Here is a 14,971-nt window from a genome sequence, read left to right as displayed (position 1 = left end):
GTTCGGGTTAGTAAATTGTAGCGGTTAGCACGGTCAATTCACAGCACCAGCGATCACCGATTGGAGTTTAGTTCCCACTGCTGTCTGTATAGACATTGTACTCTCTCCCCGTGACCACGTGGGACCCCTCCGGGTGATCCAATTTCCTCCCACTACCCAAAGATGTAAAGTTTAGGCCAGGGTTAGAGAGTTGTGGGCAAGCAATGTAGGTGCCAGAAGCATAGTAACACTGGTGGGCCGTCCCTACCACATCCTCAGACTGTGTTGGCCGTCGATACCAATGATGCATTTCACTGAATGCTTCGATGTATACATGATGAATAAAAAACTAATCTTTAATATTTAACGTGCATATATTCTGTGTGGCTAGGCACAGCTCCAATGCCATGTTCAAGTTTGCTGGTGACACCACTGTCATTGGTCGAATAAGAAGTGGTGTCAAATCAGCATATAGAAGGTAGATTCTGGCTAAGCGGTGCCACAACAACGACCTCTGATTCAATGTCAGGAAGACCACGGAGTTGATTATTGACTTCAGGAGGAGGAGACCAGAGGTCCATGAGCCAGTCCTCATTGGGGGATCAGAGATGGAGAGAGTCAGCAATTTTAAATTCCTCGGTGTTATCATTTCTGCGGACCTGTCCTGAGCCCAGCAGGTAAGTGCAATTACGAAGAAACCATCGCATCACCTCTACTTCCTTACGAGTTTGCAAAGATTCGGCATGACATCTAAAACTTTGACAGACTACTATAGAGGTGCAGTGGAGAGTATATTGACTGGCTACAATACAGCCTGGTATGGAATAACCAATGCCCTTAAACGGGAAATCCCACAAAGAGTAGTGGATACAGCCCCGTCCACCACAAGACACAGGAGCATCTGGCCTGTCCAGTCTGCTCCGCCGTTCAATCATGGCTGATCCTTTTTCTAATCTCCTCCTCAACCTCAGTTCCCGGCCTTCTCCACGTAACCTTTGATGCCATGTCCAATCAAGAACCTATCAACCTCTGCCTTAAATACGCCCAGCGACCTGGCCTCCACAGCTGCCTGTGACAAGAAATTCCACAAATTCACCAGCCTTTGGCTAAAGAAATTTCTCCGCACCTCTGTTTTGAAAGGGTGCCCCTCTATCCTGAGGCTGTGCCCTCTTGTCCTAGACTCTCCCACCATGGGAAACATCCTTTCCACATCTACTCTGTCTAGGCCTTCCAACATTTGAACGGTTTCAGTGAGATCCTCCCTCATCTTTCTGAATTCCAGCAAGTACAGACCAAGAGCCATTAAACGTTCCTCATATGATAACCCTTTCACTGTGGAATCATCCTTGTGAACCTCCTCTGGACTCTTTCCAATGCAAGCATGTTAAGATGAGGGGCCAAAAACTGTTCACAATACTCAAGGAGAGGCCTCACCATGGGTAAAGCCCTTCCTACCACTGAGCACATCTACACAGAGCGTTGTCACAGGAAAGCAGCATCCATCATCAGGGAGTCCCGCCACCCAGGCCATGCTCCCTTCTCACTGCTGCCATCAGGAAGGTACAGGAGCCTCGGGACTCACACCACCAGGCTCGGGAACAGTATCACCCCTCAAACATCAGGCTCTTGAACAAAAGGGGATAACTTCACTTGCCCCACCATTCAGATGTTCCCCCAACCAATGGACACACTTTCAAGAACTCTTTATCTCATGTTCTCGATATTTATTGCTTAATTATTTATTATTATTATTATTATTTTCTTTTTGTATTTGCACAGATTGTTGACTTTTGATCACTGGTTGAATGCCCAGGTTGATGAAGTCTTTCAGTAATTCTATTCTGGTTATTATTCTATTGTAGATTTATTGAGCACATCTGCAAGAAATTTAATTTCAGGGCTGTATATGGTGACTGTACTTTGATAATAAATTTGATTAGAACTTTGAACTTCCTTTCAAGGCATGTAAGAGTGTCAAAGATATGATGGGGAAGAATGTGCTGGTGCAGGATAACAGGGGCTGGGCAATGTACAGTACTGTGCACATATATAGCCAGGATGCCTAAGATACTTGCACAGTATTTGTCAATGCGGAGCGGAGAATGAGTTTGTAAATCAGGCGATAGCAAAGGAATTTGGGAATGCGAGGCTGGAGTGCCATGGGAGGGGTATGGGACAGGTGGCAGGGCAGGAGGGGTATGGGACAGGTGGCAGGGCAGGAGTCCCAAGATGGAGGGGTGACACTTGTGCAGACACACCCAGCCCTGAGACACCAGGCAAGGTCATTTGATTCCAGACAATTGGTTTATTGATCATTACAGAATGTCTCTCTGGTGCTTCCCACTCCCTTCCCCTCTCCCTGCCCCCTTCCCAGTCTCAGTCCACAACACAGAGCCATATCAGAATCAGGTTTATCATCACTCACATATGTCATGAAATTAGTTATGTTTTGCAGCGTGAAAGCTGGCTTTATTTTGAAGAGGGAAAACAATTTACATTTCAGGCTGAGACGCTTCTTCGGGACTGGAGAAGAGGGAGCAAGAAGCAGGACTAAGAAGGCCGGGGGGAGGGAGAAGGAGAACAAACTGGCAGGTGATAGGGGAGACCAGATGAGGGGGAAGATGGGTGGGTGGGGGAGGGCGTAAAGTAAGAACCTGGGAGTTGATAGCACTCTGCCTTTTCCATGTATTCCCTCCCAGCTTTTCATATTGTCCCCTCTCCCCACCCACCTTCCCCCTCACCTGGTCTCATATATCACTTGTACTCCTTCCCCTCCCCACCTTCCTATTCTTGTCCTGCCCTCTTCCTTTCCAGTCCTGATCAAGCGTCTTGACCTGAAATGCTGACTTGTTTATTCCTCTCCAAAGATGCTGCCTGACCTGCTAAGTTTCCTGCAGCACATTGTGTGTGTTACACCAGTATATGCCTCTTCCTTCCCAAGTGTGTCACATGACAGTGAGGATAGGAATAGAATGAGGAGGCAGATAAACGCATGGCTGAAGAGTTGGAGCAGGGGGCAGGGATTCAGATTTCTGGATCATTGGGACCTCATCTAGGGCGGATGGGACGGGTTGTACTTGAATCCGAAGGGGACCAGTATTCTTGTGGGCAGATATACGAGAGCTGTTGAGAGTGGTTTAAACTAATATGGCAAGTGGACGGGAACCAGTATGACAGAGCTGAGGATGAGCCAGATGGTTTACAAGTAATGACGTAATATATAATATGAATATAGGGAAGGATGAGCCAATGATTGGGTACAAATGCAGACAGAACAAAGAGTTAAGTTGAACCACAGAGGCAAAATTCACAAGGGCAAAGAATACAGGACTGAAGGTGGATGTCATTTACTTGGATTTTCAGAAGGCATTTGATAAGGTGCCTCTCAGGAGGCTGCTTAACAAGTTAAAATCCTATGGCGTTACAGGAGAGACACTGGCATGGATAGAGGAATGGCTGACGGGCAGGAGGCAGAGAGTGGGAATAAAAGGGGGCTTTTCTGATTGGCTGTCAGTGACTGATAATGTTCCTCAGGGATCTGTATTGGGACCGCTACTTTTCACATTGTTTGTCAATTACTTGGATAATAGAATTGACAGCTTTATGGCAAAGTTTGCGGATGATACGAAGATAGGTGAAGGGGTAGGTAGTGCTGAGGAAGCAATGTGATTGCAGCAGGACTTAGACAAATTGGAAGAATGGGCAAAAAAATGGCCGATGGAATACAGTGTTGGGAAATGTATGATAATGTATTTTGGTAAAAGGAACAATAGTGCAGACTATCATCTAAATGGGGAGAAAGCTCAAGCATCAGAGGTGCAGAGGGTCTTAGAAATCCTTGTGTAAGACTCCCAGAAGGTTAATTCACAGATTGAGTCTGTGGTAAAGAAGGCAAATGCAATGTTGGCATTTATTTCAATGCGAATAGAATCCAAAAACAAGGAGATAATGCTGAATCATGTTGTTCAGGCTGCACTTGAAGTATTGACAACAGTTTTGGGCCCCATATCTCAGAAAGGATGCGTTATCATTGGAGAGAGTCCAGAGGAGGTTCACAAGGATGATTCCAGGAATGAAGGGATTAACATATGAAGATCGTCTGGCAGCTTGGGCCTGTACTCACTGGAATTGAGGAGAATGCGTGGGGATCTCATTGAAACCTTCCAATGTTGAAAGGTCTAGATAAGGTGGACGTGGAGAGGATGTTTCCTCTGGTGGGGGTGATGTTTTCGAACAGAAGGAAGGAGGAATTTTTTTTAGCTAGAGGTTGGTGAATCTGTGGAATGCTCTGCCACAGACTGCAGTGCAGGCCAACTTTGTGGGTATACTTAAAGCTGAAGTTGATAGATTCCTGATTATTGGCCGGGGCATCAGGGGATATGTTGAGAGAGCAGGCTTATGGTGTTGAATGGGATCTGGGATCAGCCATGATGAAATGGTGGAGCAGACTTGATGGGCTGAATGGCCTAATTCTACTCCTATGTCTTATGGTCTGTTACTGCAAGTATTTATCTCTTCAGCCATTTTTGGGAACTTAAAGAGTGTACTGATGGGAATATCTCTTCAATAGCTCTCCTGTGTAACACCTTGGGAAGCCATTCAACATTACAGCACAGAAACAGCCCGTCGGTCCATCAATTCTGTGCCAAACTCTTATTCTGCCAAGTCCCATCCACCATTACCTGAACCATAGCCCTCCATACCCCTCCCATCCATGTACACAGAAAGTACATTACAGAAACAGGCCTTTGACCATCTGGTCCATGCCAATCCATTTATGTTCAAATCAAACCCACATCCACCACTTCCACACTCTCACCTCCCTCTGAGTGAAGAGGATCCCCCTCAGGTTCCCCTTATTCCCCTTGCATTTACTCGATACTGTTGGCTGAGTATAACATTTTGGCACAAAAGAGATAAATTCTAACAAAGGAAGAGCCACGTACTATGGCAAGGTTATATTCTTTCAGTGGCAAAGACAGGTGTGTGATTGCTGCAGCAGTGAGGGTCCTGCCCCTCCTTTTCCTGTGGACCCCTCTGTACAAAGGCAATGAACGTGTCAGAGGACCAAGCAGCAGAGCATGCCCGTGCTTTGAATGCACGTGCCTTCATTCCCTTCCAGCTTCAGAGGGGATGTCAGGAAATAAATAAATGATCCAAAGTACAGCTGTGAGGTTTATAAGAGCACAGCAGAGGAAACTATTACAACACATGTATCTAAATTAATCACAGATGTAAATATCATCACGGACAGGCATGCAGTTAACAGCTTCCACACAGATTCTAGAACCTAAAACAATACAGCACGCTACAGGCCCTTCAGCCCACAATATTTTGCCTCTCATTCTCATGAATCTCTTCTAGACCCTCTCCAATGACAATACATCCTTTCTTAAATAAGGGGCCCAACACTGCTAATAGTATTTCAAATGTGGTCTGACCAATGCTCTCAGTATTACATCCTTGCTTTTGTATTCCAGTCCTCTCGAAACGAATGCTAACATTGCATTTGCTTTGCTTACCGCCGACTCAACCTGTAAGTTAACCTTTAGGGATTCCAGCACAAGGACTCCCAAGTCCATTACACCTCTAAATTCAGAATTTGCTCCCCATTTAGAAAATACCCCATGCCTTTATTCCTTCTATGAAAGTGCATGGTCATATACTTCCCTACACTATATTCCATCTGCCACTTCTTTGCCCATTCTCCCAATCTGTCCAAGTCCTTCTGTAGACTCCCTGCTTCCTTAGTACTACTTGCCCCTTACCCGATCTTTGTATTATTGGGAAAACTTGTCCACAATGGCATCAATTCCATCACCCAAACCATTGACAAATAGCATAAAAAGACCACCACTCTATGTGGAACACCACTTGTCAATGCCAATCAGAAAACGGTCCCTTTATTCCCATTCTTTGCCTCCTGCCAATCAGCTAATCTTCTATCCATACTAGTATCTTTCCTGTAATGCCATGGACTCTCATCTTGTTTAGTAACCTTTTGGGGTCATGGCAATAAAGGCAGAAATAGGGTATTGAGACCAATAATTACATCACTTGTGATTGGTGGTGATCAGTTGATAATTGATTGTTATCAGTTGTGATCTTACTAAGCAGCTGTGTGACATTTTGCAGATATTTCTTAGATTCCATAACCTCCACTATAACCCAACTCCAAGATGACCACAACCTTGCTATGGTTTGGAGGTTTGTGTGCCTCAATGACCCGGAGAGCTACCTGTATGTTGGCTGGAGTCAGGGCTTTAAGCTTTGGCTCTTGGTAGGGTCACCCATGCCAAACAGGTCAAAGGGCAAAGGCCAGGCCAAGAGTGGTCCACCGGTCCTCCAGGTTTGGGGGTTCAGCTCAGGGCTTACAACCCTGAATGGTCAAACAAAATTGTGATGGAAACAGCAAAGAAGAATCCTTCTATATCTGAGTGTGACGGTATTCCTGACTCTCCACCAGGGACTTGCGTGACTGACAGTAGTGAAAACCAAATGGAAGCTACTGACATGATGAAGGAAGTCCTGTACACTGCCAGAGATGGAGGACCCTCATTGCTGCCCTAAACGTAATGAAAGTAAGTTACTGTAACCCAATTCCAGAAGGTCACTGGGTCTCGTTGCTAGTTAGTTGGGACTGTCAACTCTGCTCAATTTCTGTTTCCTGGACCTGGTCTTCTCCACCTCGCCCAACTGGGAAGAAGATAGTAAAAGCTTCAAAACACAAGCCAGCAGCCTCAGCAGCTTGTCACTATGACCTTTTCACCACCACCATCAGGCAGGAGGTACAGGATATAGAGAGTGCATGGAAGGTGCAGAATAGAGTGTCACCATTACAGAGAAAGTGTAGTGCAGGCAGACAATAAAACAAAAGACCATGACAGGACAAGAAGTCCGTTCAAGGGACAAATAACAGCAGAATATTATTCTGAGAGTCATTTTCTTGCCAGTATATGCAGGAAAATAAAGGAATACAATAGAATTTCTGAAAAACTATACATAAACAAAGACTGACAAACAACCAATGTACAAAAGAAGAGAAATTGTGAAAATAATAAAAAAAAATTAAGAACATAAATTGCACCATCTTTGAAAGTGAGTCCAATTGGTCGTGAAATTGGTTCAGAGTTGAGACAAGTGAAGTACCCACGTTGGTTCAGGAGCCTGATGGTTGAGGGGTAATAACTGCTCCTGAACTTGGTGGTTGGGTCCTAAGGCTCCTGTACCTCCTGCCCAGCAAGCAGGAGAGAAGAGCAATTACAGGAGAGAAGTTGTGCTCACTACGTGTGCTTTCAGGCTTTTCTATTTTCTGCTAGATGGAAGGGGGAGAAGAGTGAACATCTGGAGTCCTCTTTAATGACAGAGTGATGGTGGCAGGTACAACTGCAATATTGAAAGGACATTTGGATAATATTTGGAAAAGCATAGTTGAGATGGATATACACCATACACAAGCAAATGGGACTAGTTTGACAAGCCATCTTGGCCCATGGAAGAGTTTATTTAGAGATACAGATACAGTGAGGAACAGGCCCTTCAAGCTACGCCATCCAGAAACCTCATCATGGTAAAATTTACAATGTCCTATTAACTTCCTAACAGGAATGTCTTTGGACTGTGGGAGGAAACTGGAGGAAACCCACATGCTCACAGGAAGAAAAGGACAACTTGTACAGGGACGCCAGAATTAACTCCAAACTCCGAAGCTCCGAGCTGTAATAGCATCGTGCTAACGGCTATGTGACCATGGAGCTCCAGTATATAAAAATCACTAAGTAGAAAATTCCTACGTAGTGTTACACCTCACAGCTCAATCAACCTGGTTCCAATCCTGATCCTGGCTACTGTCTGTGTGGAGTTTGCACACTCTCCTTGTGGCTATGTGCCCACTAATGGGCAGAAAGGCCTGTTTCTGTGCCCTGACTCTAAGGCCGGCTGAGTGATCCTCCCCTCACCCACAGTCGCTGAAATCAACGGTAACTTTGCAATAGGGACCACAGGAGACTGCATAATGATTCTGTGCTGCAACAAGTTAAAGGACGTCTGCCTTCAATAAACAAGACTGACAAAGAAATTTAGCCTTTGGATCGTTTTCCTGAGGCTTGTGATGTAAACTTGCTCCCATGTGCAATAGCACTTGGCATCATTCTCAGATGGACTTGGATTAAATTCACGATCCCCACTTCCAGAAATTCTGGAGAAGCATTATGATCTAAAATTTTTAAAATCTCAAAGATTTCCACTGTCTGTTTATAAAAATGCTGAAGTCTGCTGGAAAGATTAGTAAAAGGAAAAACTGCAGGGAATTGACAAAAAACCGGGTTTACAAAGAGTGGCCACTTTATTAGGTACACCTGTACACCTGGTCAGTAATGCAAATATCTAATCTGCCAATCATGTGGCAGCAATTCAATGCATAAAAGCATGCAGGCATGGTCAAGAGGTTCAGTTGTTGTTCAGACCAAGCATCAAGATGGGAAAGAAATGTGATCTAAGTGACTTTGACGGTGGAATGGTTGTTGGTGTCAGACTGGGTGGTTCGAGTATCTCAGAAACAGTTGCACTCCTGCAATTATCACGCACAACAGTCTCTAGAGAAGGGATTCCCAACCTGGGATCCATGGACCCCTTGGGTAATGGCAGGGGTCCGTGGCATAAAAAAATTTGGGAACTCTTGCTCTAGAGTTTACAGAGAAAGATGCAAAAGCCAAAAAACATTCAGTGAGCGGCAATACTGTGGATGAAATGATCTTGTTAATGAAAATGTTCAGAGGAGAATGGCCAGACTGGTTCAAGCTGACAGGAAGGCAACAGTGACTCAAATAACCAGACGTTACAACAATGATGTGCAGAAGAGCATCTCTGAATTTACAACAAGTGGATGGGCTACAGCAGCAGAAGACCACACTGGGTTTCACTCCTGTATCTAATAAAATGTCACTGAGCATTTCTTGAAAATGTCCATTAATTGTTTATTAAAATATAGGAGGGAACTGGATTGGTATTCAAAAGAAAAAAATATCACAGGGACATTCACAAGCAGTTCAAGAAATTAGATTTATATTCTTAGGGGTTCCGAAGTATAAAGAATTGATGTACATGAAACGCTGAGGAGATACAACAGGGTAGATGTCTAGATGTTTCTACAAGTTGGGCATTCTCAAACGAGGGGATGTGAATAGAAGATTCAGATGGTCACTCAGAACTTCTTCTCACAGAGTTGGGCATATCTCTGGGTTCTCAACCCTGTAACGTGGCGGAAGCTGGACTACTGGTAGCAGTTCAAGTTCAAGGTTTTTGTTATTCAACCTGTATCGTCATATACACAAATACCAAACCAAACAACGTGCCTCCAGACCAAGGTGCACAACACAGTACATAAAGTAATATTACTACAAATAAAGTACCAAATAATATATTCCTGAAGATTGACATTTAACATAAGGTGCATTCATGACACAAATTAGAAGGTAAATAGTATTACACTTGGGTGCTTCGTACACAACGAGACCCGGGTGGTGACAGGGAGTTCAGTAGTCTTACGGCCTGAGGGAAGAAGCTGTTTCCCATCCTAACTGTCATAGAGGTTAGGTTGAGGTAGATACATTTTTGGAATGATTACAGAATTGTGGATTATAGCGAAATAGCTGAGAAGAGGAGATGAGGTTTCGGGCAAATAAGGTAAGGCCGTATTGAGGGGCAATCTTCAAGGACCTGGGGGTCCACTTGTCTTCCGATTTCCTTATGATTGTAAGGGGAGAAGAAGGGGGAAAGTGCCAGTTAGACTGCACCTGCATGTGGATTCAACAGACTACAATCTTATCAAAGGTGATGAGGAGAAGGCAGGAGAATACTGTTGGGAGAGATACATAAGAACATAAGAAATAGGAACAGGAGTAGGTCATCTGGGCCATCGAGCCTGTCCCGCCATTCAATAAGATCATGGCTGATCTGTCCGTAAACTTAGCTCCATCTACCTGCCTTTTCCCCATAACCCTTAATTCCCTTACTATGTAAAAAGCTATCTAACTGCTTCTTAAATATATTTAGTGAGGAAGTCTCAACTGCTTCCCTGGGCAGAGAATTCCACAGATTCACCACTCTCTATCAGCCATAATGGAATGGTGCAGCAAATTGGCCTAATTCTGCTCTTATGGTCTTAATAGCCTCCTCTACTGACCATGTTGTGATTATAGGTCTACACCAGTTCCTATGTTTCATATTCTTTGTAAATACTTTTCCAGTCACATGCAGGAGAGTGCGTTTTATTTCTAGCTGGCAAGCGCGTGGCTAGGATAAGTCATATGCAGGCCTTAGGAAGTCTGAAGGTGAGATACTTCCTGGCATCTACCCAACTGCTAATGACAACACAGAGTGTGAAAGCTATGTCAGGAACCCCATCACTCAACCCTGCCCCAGGCAAATGGGAAGCCAGGAGATCGTGAGGTACATTTACTGCATGTAGAAGCAGCCAACGTTTTCGGGAAAAGCGTAGCGGTAAACTGGAAAGGAAGGAGAAAGAAGCCTTCTCTGTTCTGAGGAGAACGGTCACAAGTTCTGCAGCAGGCATATGCAGCCCTGAAATCAGTTCTGTAAATCTCCTCTGTACCACAGCAATGAGAGGACTGCGTGAGAATGAATATTTTTATCAAAGATTTTACTTGAAGAATATCAACAAATTTCCAGATAGATGATTTGATGTTGCTAGCAACACAGGAAACAGACTTTGGCCAGTATGGACCCAACACCAGGTAATAAATTCAGCTCTCTAACTGATTCCTTTAGTTATCCCTACTGGCAAAACCATTGTCCATGCCTGTGTAAACTAGTTCAATAAACACAAGAAGTTCTAGATCAGGAGTACCCCACATTTTTTATGCCATGGACCCCAACCATTAACCATGGGGTCTGTGGGCCCCAGGTTGGGACCCACAGATGCTGGAAATCCAGAGTAATACACACAAAGTGCTGGAGGTTAGGCAGCATCTATGGAAAGTAATAAAGGGTTGATGTATCTGGCCAAGGCCCTTCATCAGGACTCACGAAGGGCCTTCTGATGCTGCCTGACCTGCTGAGGTCCTCCTGCATTTTGAGTGTGTTGCTCTGGATTTCCAGCATCTGCAGAATCTCTTGTGATTGTGGTAAACCGGAGCCTCTTTTATACACTGTAAAATAACTAAGGCTAGTATGATAATGAGACTGAGTAAATATAATTAAAAGTGTTGGCTTTAACAACTCAAAGACTTTAAACAATGCTTCAACAATTGTATCCTGTGAATGAGTCCTACTTTTGCACTGGCACAGATTAATACTTCAAACAATGAGGGGCATTGACAGGATAAATGCAAGCAGGCTTTTTCCACTGAGGTTGAGTAAGACTAGAACTGGAGGTCATGGGTTAAGGGTGAAAGGTGAAATGTTTAAGGGGAACATAAGGGGGAATTTCTTCGCTCAGAGGGTGATGTAAATGTGGAACAAGCGGCCAGCAGAAGTGATGGCTGTGGGTTCGATTTCAACATTTAAGAGAAGTTTGGAAAGGTACATGGATGGCAGGGGTATGGAGGGCTATGACTCAGGTACATGTCAGTGGTACTAAATGGGCCAATGGGCCTATTTCTTCGAATCTATGACAATGTCTAAACACAGAATCCAAATATTTGCTTCACCTCAGCTGTCTAAATGATCAAAGGATGAACTTTATTTGCCAAATATATTTACATGTACGATGAATCTGCTGTGATATGTTGGCGCGACATGCAACAAAAACTGCATTCAACAATTATGAATAAAGAATTATATAGATAATAAAATTATAAGTTAAAGTGAAACAAATATGGAATAAAATGTGCATCAGTACATAAATACCAGCTTGTATTTATAGTGTAATCAGCTCTATAAAATGTAGTTTGAAGTGTTTACAATGCAATATAGTGCTATAGATGGTGGGGGGGGGGGGGGGCGCTAACTAGAATGGTTAATCAGATTAACTGCCAGGGGGAAGAAATTTTTAAGATAGTGTAGTTTTTTTTTTGTTTTAATAGCCCAGTAATACAACTTTTACACGCTGAGTGAGGTTCACTTACCATCCTGCGTTGGAGGGGCTGGAGTGAAGTTAATCACCGGTTTGTCTGACAAAGAGAAAACAGAAACAGGAGAACATAAGCAGGAATCACAGCAGTGTCCTCTAAAAGTGCAATCCAGAGAAAATTCAACAACACTCAGTGTCCACCCTATTAGATACACCTCGTTAATGCAAATATGAAATCAGCCAATCACATGGCAGCAACCCAATGACATGGTCAAGAGGTTCAGTTGTTGTTCAAACAAAACATCAGAATGGGGAAGAAATGTGATCTAAGTGACTTTGATCATGGAATGATTGTTGGTGCCAGATGGGGTAGTTTGAGTATCTCTGAAACTGATCTCCTCCGATTTTCATACACAATCTCTACAATTTATAGAGAATGGTGTGAGAAACAAAAAAAACATCTAATGAGTGGCAAATTTGGGGGTGAAAGCGCTTGCTATGAGTAAGTTAGAGGAGAATGGCTAGACTGGTTCAAGCTGACAGGAAGGTGACAATAACTCAGATAACCACACGTTACAACAGTGGTGTGCAGAAGAGCATCTCTGAATGCACGACACATCGAACCTTGAAGCGGATGAGCTACAGCAGCAGAAAAGCACAAACGTATACCCAGTGGCCACTTTATTAGGTACAAGAGGTAACTAGTAAATTGGCCACTGAGTGTATTTCGTTTGCGAGACATTTTATTTTTTTATATCAAAATAAACTTTATTTGTAATAAAAGATTTAATTCATCCAATACCTTTTCAGTTCTACATTCATAGTCAATGGGTTAGGTAGCATTCTATTACATTTCTTAAATCCAAAGGAACGTTTTCACTCATGTGGCCCCCTAGGGTAGTACACTACTGTACTATCTGAGGGGCTTCCTCACTCAATCCAGTCCCTCTCTCTCCCGTAGCGGAGGAACGCTTCCCCACCGAGCCCTTGTGGTGGCTGCACCAATCCTGCGTCCCTCAGCATGTTCTCCTGCACTCTGGAACACGTCAGTTGGCAGCATCCCTCCACAGACATCTCAACATGCTGGCAGACCAAAGGCGGTCTTTATCACCGACAGGGACAAAATTTATTACCTGTCCCTATTGACCTGTTGTACCATTAGAGGGAGTCAATTGCATTATGCTGGGCCTGGATTCAAACAGAGTGGACGAGGTACAGTGGTCACAACGCAATCTTTCATAACCATCAAGTGACCATTACAGAGATCGATGTTTCAATTATATCGCAGTAATTGAATTTAAATTTCCCAACGGGCTTGACAGGATTTGAACTTGTGTCTACAAATCAACAGAACAGATCACAGGACACTAATCCAGTTCCTTCACCACAATCTGACAACTGTTTTTCAATTTCTCTTTACAGTCATACACAATTGTGTTTTTTTAAAAATCATTATGTTATTTAGAGATACAGCGTGGTATTAAGCTCTACCAGCCCAAAAAACCCTGGCACCCCAATTTCACCCACGTGGCCAATTAAACTACGAACCCGTACATGCTTGGAATGTGAGTGGAAACCGGAGGACTAGATGAAACGCACGCAGTCAAGGGGTGAACATACAAACCCCTTACAGTCCACGGCAGGAGCCGAACGTGGGTAACTGGCTCTGTAAAAGCATTACGCCCTTAGCGAAAGAGCATTAATTGTCATAATGAAACTCTCTTATTCAGTTTTCCAGCTTAATAAGTGAAATCTACAAATGTTTTATAAAAGCTCTAGCTCCCGACAACCGTAATGAGATGTGTCCATCAAGGCTCTTGGCAGCAATATTCCCACCAGTGACCTCCACAGCTGTCCTCGGCCCACAGGCAGTTCTCTGCGTACGAGTCACACCAGTCAGTGTTGGCAGATAGTAAACCGGCTTGTCCGATCTCACTTTGGCTGACAGCACACTTCCCCAGCATGGAAAATGAAGCCTTTTCACAGCCTCTCGTGACACCAAAGGGAATTATGTGCGTCAGTGAGAACTTGGTCAGTCACCTCTACCGTACCTTCCAAGGACTTCAGCACAAAGTAGTCTCTGACAAGCTTAGAAGCCTCGTCCACTCTCTCAAATCATCTCAGTAAAATCTTTGAGTGGTGCCTTAGACAATATTCAAAACATTAATTTAGAGATATAGCATGGTATCACCGAGCCTGCCCCAACCAATTACACCATTGTGACCAATTAACCTGCTGACCTGTACATCTTTGGACTCTGGGAGGAAACCAGAGCACCTGAAAGAAACCCACATGGTCACAGGGAGAACATACGAACTCCTTACACACGGTGGTAGGAACTGAACCCAGGTCACTGGCACTATAAAGCGTTGTGATAACCGCTGGACCACTTTGTCAATGATCAAATATTCACCACAAGGCTCAGCCCCCTAGTCTACTCACTTTACACTTATGACTGTGAGGGTAAGCACAGCTCCAATTCCATATTTAAGTTTGCTGACGACACCACTGTCACGGGCCGAATCAAAGGTGGTGAATCAGCATCTAGGAAGGCTGAGTGGTGCCACAACAACCATCTCTAACTCATTGTCAGCAAGACCATGGAGCTGATTACTGACTTCCGGAGGAGGAATCCCAAGGTCCATGAGCCAGTCCTCAGCAGAGGATCAGTGGTGGAGAGGATCAGCAACTTTAAATTCCTCACTGTTACCATTTCAGAGGACCTGTCCTGGGCCCAGCACATCAGTGCAATTACAAAGAAAGCACGGCAGAGACTTTACTTTCTTAGGAGTTTGTGAAGATTCGGCATGACACCTAGAAATCTGACAAACCGATAGCTGTGTGGTGGAGAGTATATTGACCGGCTGCATCATAACCTGGAATGGGAAAACCAATGCCTTTGAACAGAAAATCCTACAACACGCAGTGGATCACAGGGATAACCCTCCCCACCATTGAACA

The 14,971-nt window shown here is 44.1% G+C and overlaps 1 protein-coding gene across 13 annotated transcripts in view; it reads right to left on the bottom strand.

Annotated features, from left to right (window-relative positions):
• The window catches only part of agrn (agrin), a 523,540-nt gene that overhangs the window by 250,747 nt on the left and 257,822 nt on the right, over positions 1 to 14,971 (bottom strand). For all 13 annotated transcript variants that reach the window (XM_073032309.1, XM_073032310.1, XM_073032315.1 and 10 more), the window contains one exon: positions 12,066 to 12,110. In XM_073032309.1, the coding sequence (XP_072888410.1) occupies positions 12,066 to 12,110 (45 nt within the window). The remainder of the gene's footprint in view (positions 1 to 12,065; positions 12,111 to 14,971) is intronic.

This window comes from Hemitrygon akajei, chromosome 29 (assembly GCF_048418815.1).
Source record: "Hemitrygon akajei chromosome 29, sHemAka1.3, whole genome shotgun sequence".
Classification (NCBI taxonomy): Eukaryota; Metazoa; Chordata; class Chondrichthyes; order Myliobatiformes; family Dasyatidae; genus Hemitrygon; species Hemitrygon akajei.
Note: the sequence above shows the minus strand (reverse complement) of the source record. Positions and strands in the feature narration are given on the sequence as shown.